The sequence below is a fragment of the Salarias fasciatus genome, chromosome 9 (assembly GCF_902148845.1).
Source record: "Salarias fasciatus chromosome 9, fSalaFa1.1, whole genome shotgun sequence".
NCBI classification, from domain to species: Eukaryota; Metazoa; Chordata; class Actinopteri; order Blenniiformes; family Blenniidae; genus Salarias; species Salarias fasciatus.
Genome location: NC_043753.1, coordinates 20,441,181 through 20,454,348, shown reverse-complemented (window position 1 = coordinate 20,454,348; position 13,168 = coordinate 20,441,181). Strand labels below are relative to the sequence as shown.

General features: G+C 46.8%; 1 protein-coding gene across 1 annotated transcript; it reads right to left on the bottom strand.

Annotated features, from left to right (window-relative positions):
* Positions 1 to 1,218: 1,218 nt before the first annotated feature.
* On the bottom strand, positions 1,219 to 11,447 carry prpf4bb (pre-mRNA processing factor 4Bb). The gene is made up of 16 exons (XM_030099680.1): positions 11,389 to 11,447; positions 10,340 to 10,418; positions 8,406 to 9,547; positions 8,080 to 8,253; positions 7,734 to 7,892; positions 7,280 to 7,361; positions 6,979 to 7,168; positions 6,216 to 6,289; positions 6,004 to 6,094; positions 3,816 to 3,963; positions 3,577 to 3,714; positions 3,347 to 3,500; positions 3,149 to 3,263; positions 2,920 to 3,071; positions 2,708 to 2,794; positions 1,219 to 2,437 (listed from the first exon to the last, which is right to left on the bottom strand). The coding sequence occupies exons 1-16, from the start codon at positions 11,445 to 11,447 to the stop codon at positions 2,234 to 2,236; spliced, it is 3,048 nt and encodes a 1,015-aa protein (XP_029955540.1). The 3' UTR covers positions 1,219 to 2,233.
* Positions 11,448 to 13,168: the final 1,721 nt, after the last annotated feature.

Below are 13,168 nucleotides of genomic sequence, written 5' to 3'. Positions count from 1 at the left end.
TGCATTCTACTTTTCTTTTTCTTTTTTTTTTTTTTTAAGTTTTCACATTTATTGTGCTTTTATAAATATATATTATGTAAATACATTACTCTTGCTTTAGGCTTAGCAGAGGAAATGGGGGTGGGGTGGGGGTGGGGGGGTGTCCTGGGACCAATAAAGAGCTGACTCTGAAGGCAGGGATTCCCAGGCCCTGGGCAGAGGCCAGGCAGATCTGGCTCCAAGCGGAGCTTCAAGTGCCCAGCACTGCCCCACAAGAGCCGCTTCGCTCTTTTATAACTGACTACAAATGTTTGTATGGTTTTAATAAAAATGGAAATTATATTTTAAGTCTCTTTCCTTCTTTATATGATTGCTGTGTTTTATGAGGCGTGACGGCTTGAATCATTTGCTCGGAGACGCGCGGGCTGTAAAAGATCAATAGCTGATGTAATCCTGCACACATTAGATTAGTATAAATCAAATTCACCATGTCATCACATCCCCGTCCGTCCGCCTGTCGTCTGCAGAGCTTCATCCAGCTGACCCCGGGTGGAGGAGTCGTTCACAGCAGGGCCAATGTGGAAGGAAACTGGAGAAAATCAACACACACCTTAATTCTGTCACAATTCATACTGATGACTTGAGAACAGGCCGTGCTCCTGATGCCCTCTTCTGATCACCCTGACAAATTACACCCAGACACTCGAGCTGTGCAGGGTTTCAATTCTCCGGCAGTAGTTTAGAATGGCCGTCTTGGCTGCATACTGACATTAAGAGCATCGGCCGTGTCCTCGCCTCTCCGCGCCGAGATTAAAGCCAGCAGGTGTCATTCACGCCCGCTTGTTCCTCCGCAGCCCGGGAGTATTTACAGGCCCCTCTAAAGGTCGACAGCCCATCAGCTCCTTTCAGGAGGCCTTTTTAAGCGCGGCATGCATGCACGGAGAGACCTCGACTTTCCACACGCAGAAAAATGGGACTCTTTTCCAAGCGAGCCTCCCATTATGTTTTGCACAAGTGCAATCATGCGGCAGAGATGAAGGCTGCAGCCCCACAATGGAGAGGGCCAGATCTTAAAACCGACCGGCTCCTTCAGCTTCTGCTGCGGCGAGGCCACAGCCCTCCTTCAAAACTACCGTTAACAGATATTAATGAGACGTACAGAGCATCACCATCACATCCAAATGAAGAAAGGGTGTTTGGTATATATTAGGAAACATTTTATTACTAAAAAAGTTGTCATACTGAAGGTGCTCTTTCAGCAGCGTTTCCACAACTATTCTTTATTGAAATCACAAGATTATTTTTTTTTTTTTACCACTTAATGGAAAGAAAGATTCAAATCATACATGAAAGGACAGTAACTATGATCTATATACAACAATGGGAAGGGGGGGGGGGGGGGGTGGGGGCACAGGTGGGCTTCAAGAGGCCAGCATTGTTTATGGGTTGAACACAGGAGGCTCCTACAGGAGGCACTTAAATGTTAGAGCCTTTGGAGCCAGGACCGAGCTGGAGTGTAGGAGGGAGGGGGAGGGAGGGGGCAGGTGGAGACAAAATAAAGTTTGAGGAGTACATACGATGCATCTCTCCCTCCGGCTCAGGCCGAGGAGCCTCGGGACTTGTTTTTAGTGGTGTGGTGGTGGTGGGGAGGGGAGGTCGCCGTCACGTGTGGGACACTGATGCACAAACAGAGCGTTTTACACAGGCCTGCACCACAGGAATCTAGAGCACGAAGGGTGCACATTCAAAAAGCATGCATCGCCCCACAATGAGCAATGTGGTTTCAAACAAAAACAAAAAACAAAAAGGGGGGAAAGGATGGAATTACACATCTGCGACTACGACCTAATTCAACTGTCTGCTGCTTAAGATAATTAATGCAAGAGACATAACAGTATTTACAGGAATTATATTTTTCTTTTAAACATCTGTCACCCAATGCCAGATAAATAAAAAGAAAAAACAAACCGAATGTCTAGATCTGCATTGCGGGAAGGGATGGGGGGCAAGTTTACAATGAGAGTTGCAAAAGTTAACTTCTTTAAGAATGGCTACCATTTCGATGACCTATTTACAATAAAACACAGAAAGTGTCTCCAAACAAACAAACTCATGTGGAGGAAGAACAAAACTTTAGGTGACATTCTGATCAGAAGTCTGTAGGCGGCCGGCCTCGCTGCACCGTTCCCGTCAGAGCTGGTTCAGTGGTTGGTTCATCTCTCCGGCTCTCGGTGTGTGTGTGTGTGTGTGTGTCTCAGATCTTCTCCTGGATGAACGGGTGCTGCAGAGCCTGGTTGATGCTGATGCGTTTGGCCGGGTCCAGCATCAGCGTGCCGTCCAGCAGGTCCTTCAGCTGCATCACCTTCTTCCTCTGGTCCTCGGGCAGCCGCTGGCCTCCGATCATGTCGGCCAGCAGGTCTTTGGTGGGGTTGATGGTGCTCATCACCGTCACCTTCTCCTGATGGGGTGGAGAAACAGAGATATCATCAGGAATGAGGTTTTCTTCTTCAAAATGTGTCTTTCAGTTTGTCTCACTGATCAATTTTGTAAATATTATTTAAAAAAAAAAACACTGCCTTTTCAACACAAGCAGCAAAAGGAAAACATTTAAATTCAATCTGCTATCTGTAGTTTTCTGTTAGATCGACAAAAACATTTGAACATAATCAAAATTGCGCGACACGTCAGCAGTGAAATACGCCGAGTAAGAAAGAAGGCAGACTTTTACCCTTTCTGTCACTTTGTCGACTTCAATGTACAGGAAGTTGAGATTCTGATCGAAGTGCTGGTCTTTGAACAAGCCTTTGCGGATCATCTGAGGGGAGAGCGCACAACATTGCATCAGTCGCTGCTCCTTCGGCGCCGCCGAGCACAGCAACACGTCTCGGAGAAGCAGGAAACAATCGCTCGCCGAGCTCAAACCGCGTGATGCAACCTTACCTTGTTGGGCATCTTGCCCTTGAGGTCCATAGCCAGCTTGATCATGTGATTGTTGGAGGATCCGGGGAAGAGGATTTTGCCGGTGTAGAGCTCGTACAGAGTGCAGCCCACGGACCACATGTCGATGCCGTAGTCGTACGGCTTTCCTATGACTGAACAGCAGGTCGTGAGCCGGCAATCAAAACAGACTGATCAAAGGTGAAAGCTGGAGTTAAACTCCGTGACTTACTGATCTCCGGAGCCCTGTAAAACCTGCTGACCAGATACGGCGTGATGTCGTTGTCGGCGACGTGCGACGCAGAACCAAAGTCGCACAGCTTCAGGATGGTTTTGGACTCGTTCACCTGATGGAAACACAAAAAGAAGACGTGACACGAGCCTCCACGTCGCTCCTCACCTGGACTGAGGCGCAGGACTCGGTTCGTACCAGGATGTTGTCCGGCTTGATGTCGGCGTGGAGGATGTTGCACCGTTTGAGCAGCTTGAGGGCCAAGAAGAGCTGCTGGCTGTAGGAGCGCACGGCTTTGATGTGGAGCCCCACGTCTTTCCCGTACTTCTTCAGCACCTCTCGCAGATTCATACTGTGAAGAAGTTTTATGAGCAAGAGTTCCCGGCAGATGAAGACGGTGCGACAGAAGCGGCTTCCTCTGTCAATACCTGAGAGGCTCGAACACCAGGCACAGGTGCTGCTTGTGGTAGAAGTGTCTGAACAGTCGCAGGCAGTGGAACTTGTCATCAGGATCGGCGTCGTTCAGCTTCTTGAGGAACTCCAGCTCCTTCAGTCCCGTCTTCTGCCTGTTCACGCACAACACAGAGCGGGCACGCCGTCGTCAGGGCTTTGATACTGAGAGTCGGCGTTCAGGTGGAAGCGGCCGCTGTAAAATGGAGAGACTCACATGAGCTCGTTGTTTCGGATGATCTTGACTGCCACCTCCTGGCCGGCGCGGGCGGTGTCTCTGGCTCGGATCACGTTGCTGAACACACCCTGGCCGGTGTAGCCGTACACGTCGTAGCGCTTGTCCAGTGTCTCCCCGATGTTCACCCCTGGAAAACAACACAGGTCACACCTGGGAAACGGCAGGACAAGAGTTTCTCTAGCTGGATCGATGATGAACACAGTCAGGAGACATTGCGCAAATTATTTTATTAAATGTCAAACATGCCTTGGTGGAGGATTTTCTTGTATCTGACAGTAGAGAAGAGTGAAATGGATCTAAAATAGTTTGAAGTAGTTCTAATATTGATAATGATAGTAACATTCTCAGCAGTCTGCCTGAGGTTATTTCCAGTGGAGGAAAATAATCATTTGATCCTCTCCTGAGTTTTTGAAGTTTGCCCACTTAGCTCAAAATGAACAGACTATTTATGTGGTTGTTTATCCATTATGGCAATAGACAGAGTATGATTTAAAAGTGCATTTAAAAAAAAAATCAAAAGATAAAAGTTTAATTGTGTATATCGTCCATTCCCAACCACTCACCCTGAACTCTGGCTTCCAGCTGTGTGCAATCCCCCCAATAACAATCTGCCTGATTATAACGCATTTGTATAAAGCACGGCTGCTCCAGGAAGCAGTTTCATTCCAATGTCTACAGCACCATACAGACCAAAGACATCAGGGAGACAACTGTAGACCTGCACGTGGCTGGAACGGTTACAAAACCATCAGCAAAAGGTTTGGTGAGGAAGTGAAAACTACTGGTGCCATTATTGCAAAGTGGAAAACACACAAAATGACCATCAAGTGTCCTTGGTCTGGAGCTGCACGCAGGACGTGGAGTGAGAAGCCTGAAACTCCACGGCAGGAGTTTGTTCATGACCTGGAGGCCATCAGGACCTCCGTCACCAAGAAAACAGCTGGTAACAAACACCCTGCTCTAGAAGACCTTCCGTTGACAAGAAAACATCTAAATGACTCAGAGAAGGTTTGGGAGGAAGAGTTGTGGTCAGACCATACCACAGCCAAGCTGTTTGGCATTAACTCCACCCGCCATGTTTGGAGGATGAAACAAGATGAGTATGGTCGAAAGAAAAGCAAAAACACAGTCCAGCATGGAGGAGGAAACATTACGTTTGAGGACTGTGTTTCTGCAAATGGAACAGGGCGACTTCACCGCACTGAGGGGTCGAAGAACGGAGCCACACACTGCAACATGTGGATGAAAACCTTGCCTCAGTACGAACACTGAAGATGTGTGGTTGTGGTGGGGGGTGGTGGGGGGGGTCATCCAGCAGGACAATGACCCAAACATGCTGCCAGGGAAACACAGGAGTGAAACACAAGAAGCATGTTCAGGTCATGGAGGGGTCAAGTCAGTCTCCAGACCTCAGCCTAACTGGAAAACTGTGTGGAGGGAACTGAGGCTTCCAGTATGCAACCAGCAACCAAGAAACATGAAGGATTTAGAGGTTGTAAAGAGAAAAAGGACCAAAATCCCTCCTGAGCTGGGAGCAACCTGGAGACCAACTGCAAGAATCACCTCACTGCAGCGCTAGAGAACCAGGGTTTCACGACCAAGTACTGTTTGGCTTCTTATTTCACTCGGTGAAATGCATTTCAAACATTTCTAAACTTTTCAGCTGATATTCTGTCTACTGCTATAATCAGTAAGTCACCATAGGATTAACTGTGTTGATTAAGTGTTAATCGAAAATTAAGGCTGGGAACTTTGTACTGCGTAGAGGACAGGAGAGGTCATCACTGGGGGACCCGGAACAAGGCTGAGAAATCCCTGGACCACAGTCGCTCCGCACCCAGCGTCAGATTCCACTGTGTTCACCGAACAGCAGGATTTCTATATTTAGCAGTTTTTGATCTTCATAAGAAATGTCAGGCCTGTTTATTAGTCTGCTCAGCTGCTTTCAGCCATGAGCGCCGGCTGCACATGATGCTGCGTCACATTATGAGGCCGTCTCGCTCTCGTCTGTGTTAAGTGCCAGGCGTGGGTGTTTCTCCTGCTCGCTTGTGTCAGGTCGTTGTTCATTACTGTCCTGATCACACTTTAGTTCAAACACAGCTCAGCAGAAGTCCAGAGACTCGGTGTGCACAGGGTTCTGTGCCTGTCTTCCTGTAGGTTTACTCACTGTAGTAACCCTCAGCATCGGTCCAGTTGTCCCTGAGGTTGGGGTTCTCCTTGAAGTCCTTTCCTACACCTGCAGCTCTCATCCTGGCACTCTGCACAAACACACAACAGTTAATCATACATCACACTCTGTGGAAGTCAGGTAAATGAAATGCTAAAATTCAGAGAGACGTGTTTTTAAACGTCCCACAGAGAGCGGATCTTCATACTCACATCGAAGTCTGCAGCAAACATGTCATCTGACTCTGTAAACATGTCAGGAGCTGAGGGCTTCTTTGGGTTGGCTCCTGAAACAAACAACAATAATGCCAAGGAAAGAAAGAAAATAAAAACAAAAACCCAGGTTAGATGAGTCAGACGAGCTTCTGCTCGGGCAGCATGATGTAAAACAGTATATCTGGAACATGTGTTTGATTCACATACTCTGCAGAGATCAAAACATGCTGCAGGTGGCAGAGACACTCAGGCTTTGGATAACAAGCCAGCAACTGAATGAACACATGACAGAAAGAAAGAAAATTAAAGCCTCTGCACCACAAAACTCTGCATTTCTCACACAGATCAAGCTGCTGAGCATCGGTTTGGTCTTCTATCATTTTGTGGACTTCAGTCTGTGTTCAGCGTAAAGTTTAAATTTAGAGAGGAAGCATGAAATCAAACTGAACTCACATTGATAAATGATGGTCTTTTGAGGGGGGAAGAATCAAGGATGTAAGAGAAAACAGATTGTTGCTGTTCCCAAGAGAACGTGTCACAACATACTGGGTTCTAAGCAGACTTCTCTTTCTGTGCTGTGGTGTGAAGATGCTGAATCAAATTCACTCACCAAGAACAGCAAAACGGTTTTTAACTGATGTAAATATTCATTTGATTGGGGCTGCAGCAGCTGATGGCTGCACTGAGCACACCGCACGGCGTGGTTCATTCAGTTGTCCTTGTGCACCAACACGGGAGCGAGCGCTGAGCGGGACATTACCGTCTTTCTCCTGCGCGATGAGGTTGTGCTTGGCTTTGATGCTGGCCTCGAAGGTGTTGAGGTTCTCGCGCTCGTACTCCTTCACGTCTGCGGCGACCCGCTCCAGGATGTCGTCGGGCGACGGGGAGCGGCTCCTCGTGCTGCTCTGCGGGCTGCTGGGCTCGGATATCATGTTGGTGTCCTCGTATTTCTGAGCGGCGGCGAAGGAAGGAGACAGGGGGGAAGTTTGTGGGAGCAGCAATGAGAGCTTGACCAGCGGTACTCATCACTCAGGCGGGCAGCGGTGAGAATATGAGCAGACCTGGACGATGGCCTTCCGCTGCTGGCGGCGCTGCTCAATGACTGCTTCTTCATCGATCTCCTCGCCATCAAAGTCATCCAGCCTGCAGAGGCAACCGAGGATTCGAAGAAGAAAAGACACAGATTAGTCGTTTTGCAGAAAAGACAGTAAATATATGTGAAATGAAGCAAAGACATTCTGAACACAAACAATGAATCTTTTGGAAAATGAGCTGTTACAACTGAAAGAGCTGTTCACGTTTCAAATACCAATTACATCAAAAGCAGCTGTTATGAACAAGCTCTGTCCAGTGTGGTGTGTCGAGCATACACACCAAATGTAAACACAGAACCTGTCCGATTCATCATTCAACAAATACAGAAATTAGATAGTTTTATTAAACCTGTGGAATAACCCTGCCGTTTTAGATATTGCTAGAGAGTAAATGCTGTGGATCAGATCCCTTCCGACTTACATTTCCCCCTCTGAGGATTCCTGGTCGGCCTTCATGCCCTCAGACAGGCTGCCCTTGAACTTATCCTCATCTCTGCTGCGCCGCCGCCTCCTCTCCCGATCACGGGACATTGAGCGCCGATACTGTCGCAGTCGGCCGTACCGGTCTCTCTCATCAGACCTGCAATGCAAACAGAGAGAAACCGCAAAGTTAAACACACTCTTGATGGACTAAATGATGCTGAATGTGAGGAAAGTTCCACTGAGACACAGAACTGGGAACACAAATTCTTTTATTTGGTGAACTGTTTTGGTGCGATACGGAAATATGGCCGATCTCAAAGTGGTGAGAAGTGAGCTGCCCTCACCTGCGTCTCAGAGGAGACCTGCTCCGTCTGCGGGGGGAGGAGCGGGAGCGGCGCCTCAGTGACGGGGACCTTCGTCTCAGAGGAGAACGACTCATCCTGCGGCGGGGCGGCGGTCGGGGACTGCCGTCCCGGGATCGGGCCCTGCCTGGACCCAAATCCACCCGAGGGCGCTTCCTGCAGAAACACCACCAGAGCCACTGTCTCACTCTGATCCGGAGGTTTCTTCACATTGTTTCATGCCAGATTTTTACAAGTAGCTTTTTTTTTTTCCTTATTTACAAATACAGAAATGATTCAGGATGGGAGTGGAGACAGAGCTGCCGTACCTCAGCGGGGAGTCCTGCCTGTCCAGCTCCCTCCTCCTGGGGTCGGGCGAGCGGCTGCGGACTCTCCGGGGCGAGGACCTGGTCCTGGAGGGGGAGTGGCTCTGCTTGGCGGTCCTGTCCGAGGCACTGGCCGACGGGTGGCGGGCGTCTCGGTGTCGGGGGGAGGCGCTCCGTCTCCTCGGGGGGCTGTGAGGCGCCCTCCTGTGCGGGGAGCGGTTCTCTTTCCCTGAAGAGGCGTCTTTCGAAGGCGACTTGGCCGGCCGCTTGTCGCGATCTGCTTCTGCGCGGCTCGGCCGCTCTCGTCCCGGCGACCTGGACCGCCTGCTCGCCCGCTCCTGGTTTGGTCTGTCGTCTCGTTGCGGAGAGGAACGCTTGTCAGAGCGGCCGCCACGCTGCTCTGCCCTAAAGCTGGACGGAGAGTTGGACTTCCTCCTCTCCTTCGGCCTTTCAGTGCTGTGTGAACGCTTCCTGTCCTTGGACCTGCTCCGGCCGCGGCCTTTGTCCTTAGCACTTGAGTCCTTGGTGCTTTTGGTCACCTTGTCCTGTTTGGACTCTTTAGCAGGCTTTTCTGCAGACTTGCTCCGACTGCGACGTCTGGAGCTGGGTTTACTGCCCTCTGTTGAGTCCCGCCTAGACTTCACACTTTTGCCCCCTCTGGGGGAAATGGGTTTACCTGAGCTGCCCCTCTGACGCTGCTCTCCATTTCTGAACCTGGCCTCTGCGTCCTCTTCAGACCCGGAGTTATACCCCTGCAGGATCAGGCCCATGCCGGACTGAACCTTGCCCTCCATCAGCTGGCTGTCCAGCTCGGCTTTGATCAGGGCTCTCTGCTTCTCCAGGTCCTCCAGCAAGGCTCGGTCGTCCAGGCTGGGATTCCCGGAGGAGGGAGAGGACTCCACCTTTCTGTGGCTGGAGGAGGCGAAGAGGGCGGCGCCGGAGGGGGACGAGGCCTCTTTGCGTTTGTGTTTCCTATGTTTGTGGCGATGCTTGCGCTTCTTGTCCTTGTCCTCGTCGGAGGCATGTTTGTGCTTTTTGTGCTTGCTGCGGTGTTTGTGTTTTTTCCTCTTGTGTTTGCCGCTGCCGCTGCCGCTGTGATGCTTGGGCCCCTCCTCCACCTTCTCTCCATTAGTTTCAGCCTCCTCCTGGAAACACAAACGCACAAACATCATTCGGAGTTCCGAAAGTTACAATTCAGTACATGCTTGCTTTGGCAGTTTTGAAATTTGTGATAGCTTTAGAATGTTTGATAAAGCCTGGTTTTATGTTGAAATTATTAACATATCGTCACTTTCCTACAATTCAATACGGACCGATATAATATTGCTGATATCAATATAGCTTTTTTGTGTTGAAACATTAGAATGGATTACACTGTGCAAATAATGGATCATTAATTAGAGCACGTATTGACCAGAACAATAGTCTCCAAGTTTCCTAGGAGGTCGAATGTTTGACCAAATCCACAGTTTGTCTATTTACATCATGAACTTTTCTCCAGCATAAAAATGCTATAAGCACAACTCTCTTCGCCGTGAGCTTCATTTAGTTGTTTCCTGAATCAACAGTGGGGTACGCCGATGATGAAAAGGATCAAGCAGGTTTTCTTTTATATTCAAGGAGGATGCTGCGCCGTCACCTCTGTTTTAGATAAACCTGCTGCTGTATTAACATTTACAAGAGACACATTACACACAGGAGTCATTGATCAACTTGTAAGGTTGCTAAAAACCAGGCAATCTGTACAAGCCTTTAGGCATGGTGAATATATCAGTGTTAAAAACAGCCACAACACAAAACGTCTCATCTTTCATTTCGGTATCTGTGAATAGATGCAATCGTATCACTTTACAAAGATAAAACATCCTCGTCAATACGGTGTGAGAACAACAGCTCAAACACCGATTAGATTACATGTGTAACATCAGAACACTCACCTCTTCCTCCTCTTCTTCTTCAGATACGTCTCCACTGTCCTCGTTCCCACTCCTTTCATGGCTTTCCAGGTCTTGCTTCCTGTTCAGCATAGAACAATATTAGGAGTTGCATAGACGGCATAGTACCTGAGCTCTAAACGCAGGTTGCTTCATGTAATGTAGCTGGGAGACAGAATTAATCCACAAAAACCTGTGCAACAACACTGCCATGAGCTGAATGCAGGCATTATCTCACAGATACCTTTTAACTTATGGTAACTTGTAGAATACATTACTTTTTTTTGTTTTGCTTCATGTCAGCTGACCCTCCAGCATCATGTTGTTACGGAAATTTAAAAAACTAAGTATTTCTTCAAGCATAAGTGATTACTATGTCCTTAAACAAAGCCCAGCAACGTTTTATGAATTCCAGAGTAGTCCCCACCGTTAATCTGCTGTTATTACTACACACGTTTAATGAAGTTTAAAGTGAACATTACGAGAAAGACAGCATGTCAGAATTCGGTGTTTAACATAAGGTCGCTCAGTGTTACGTAATGTTCTATAATTAGCCAGCAACTAATTAAACACGGAGAAGTAACGCGATAGACGGAAGATGAGTTGGGAGAAGAGGAGACTCTCTTCGTGCTGGGGTAAACTTCTCGTCTCCGATCAAGACCGCCAACATGAGCTTTCTCTCATTAGCTCGTTATGCTAACCGTCTTTAGCAAACTTCCAGCTAGCAGGCTCGGTTAGCTTCTGAGAGTGCTAACTTTCCTTACAGAGCCACTACAAACAGTCAAACACAGTTTATTAAACCTCCGCAGTGCGGCGTGCGGACTCCACTCGGGGAAATACATCAGTTTATACGGTCCTGTGTCTGGTAAAAGTTTAGCTTAGCTAAAGCAGCTTAGCCTGTTAGCCAGCCGCTGGCATGGATTTTAGCTACATCGTGAATCCTCCGCTGTGTTATCCTCTCCCTGATACGAGTGCTCCCATCTTTGATCCGGACCAGGTGAGGGCTCGCGCCTCGCCGCCACCAACAACCCCTTTTTAATAATGTAACTTACACGTGTTCGTTGCCATTATTCATTCTCCTGGACGTGATGTCCATCTCAACGTCCGCCATTTTCCTCAGCTGAGGGGCCCGCTCTTCTTCGGTTATCATGACAACAGCAAACACGAGCACATAAAAATTCTGACACGCCCCCCGGTGGACAGGCGGCGCACTGCACCCTGAATTTCATATGCTGCAGTCTGTCTTCTGTCCACCAGAGGGCGGGTTTGTGCCACTGATTCCAGGCTGATTATAATAACATATCCACACGCGGTCTTGTAGCATAGTTCCTCTTGTAATTGTAATATTTTGGAAACTTGAAAGGAAAAAAAGAAAAAAAAAACTCTAGCTCGGTAAGAGAACACATACATTTTTATACTCTTCAAACTTTTTAAACTTTTATACCCCATTGGTCAAGTTAAACTTCACCCACAAGGTTGAAGCCATATGTCCCTCAAGCCTCAAATCTAATTGTAAATAAACATTTAATCTTAATATTAATGATTCTTTTGTCTCCTATTTGGTGAAAAAGTAACTCTAAAAAAAAAAACATCTTTAGTTTATCAACTACGAGGTGAATGACATCTTGACATGTCACCAAAAAACAAAATGTAATGATAAAAGACAAATACTAAAGAGCCGAAATGATTCAAACAGCTGAATGTCACCATAGCAAAGCTCCATGTTATTTGGGTTTATAGGCTGTGTTATCTTCATTTTGTAAGTTAAACATATTTTGAGGTGGAGGGGGGAAAAAAAACAACCTTGTTTGTGACATTTCTATGAGGTCAAAAAGCTCCTTGAATTACAAAACCTACATATCATCATATCTCATAATCCCAGTACAAGACTTTCATTATGATTTAATTTTCATTTGACATTAAAAGTTTAAAAGTTTTCAGTCATAGAGGCTCTATAGTAGAGGGGGTCAAACATAAAGATCCTAAACCAAAAAAACCAGTCTGTTCATCAACAGGCGGCATTAGGTGAAGGAAGAGATCTGCAGCAGGAATCACAGCTGTACTGAAGCTGTTAGCTGCTTATGATAATCATCTTCACACAGACTAAATGTTAAAGTAGTTTTTGTATCCTGATTCCTCTGCTGCTGTATATGATGCTTCTCATCTCAAAGTTAAAATCTGAGCTAATTAAAGAAAACAACAGGACTGATATTTCTTCTCTTCAGTAAGAAAAGAGCAGGTTTAGTTGCTGGGGCATTTTGAAATTGTCTGAAAAACAAGCTGTTCCAATTCTGACTGAAAAGAGTATTTCAAAAGGCAAGAGCAGAATATGATATTTCCTATTCTTTTTATAGATAAAACCTGTTTGGCAATTGTAAAATTGATCAAAATTGAATGAAATTTATTATTAAAACCTCCAGGTTTGTCTAAATGGGGTTTATTTCTTTTTTAAGTGAATATAGAATGATTCAGCCTTACTGTCCTTTCCCGTCATGTGCTATTTTTAACACAATCTGCTTTTCTTCACTTGTTCTTCGAGCACTGTGATTAAATATGGTGTTGAGATTCACTATATTCTTAGACTCACTCCGGTAAATTTTGCCCCAACTGGGAGTAAAAGGTGTTTTTCTTATACAAAGGAACAAAAAACATGAGTGTTTGTCTTCATTTCTAAGAATTTCAAAGGAGAAGAGTCAATACTGACACAACCTCTAACAACTCAGCACATTGTTAGGTGTATTGCATAATAGTTTTCTGTAACTCTCTTCAGAAAAAGGAATAAATTAGTACGTTGGAGACCTCTCTCCATTAAATGGTCTTTTCTAGATTTAT

Coding starts and splice junctions, on each gene's coding strand:
- prpf4bb (XM_030099680.1), bottom strand. CDS start 11,447: ATGGCGGACGTTGAGATGGACATCACGTCCAGGAGAATGAATAATGGC. Junction 9,548..10,339: donor AAGAAGAAGAGGAGGAAGAG/GTGAGTGTTCTG, acceptor TTGTGTTTCCAG/GAGGAGGCTGAAACTAATGG. Junction 3,072..3,148: donor TTACAGGGCTCCGGAGATCA/GTAAGTCACGGA, acceptor CCTGCTGTTCAG/TCATAGGAAAGCCGTACGAC.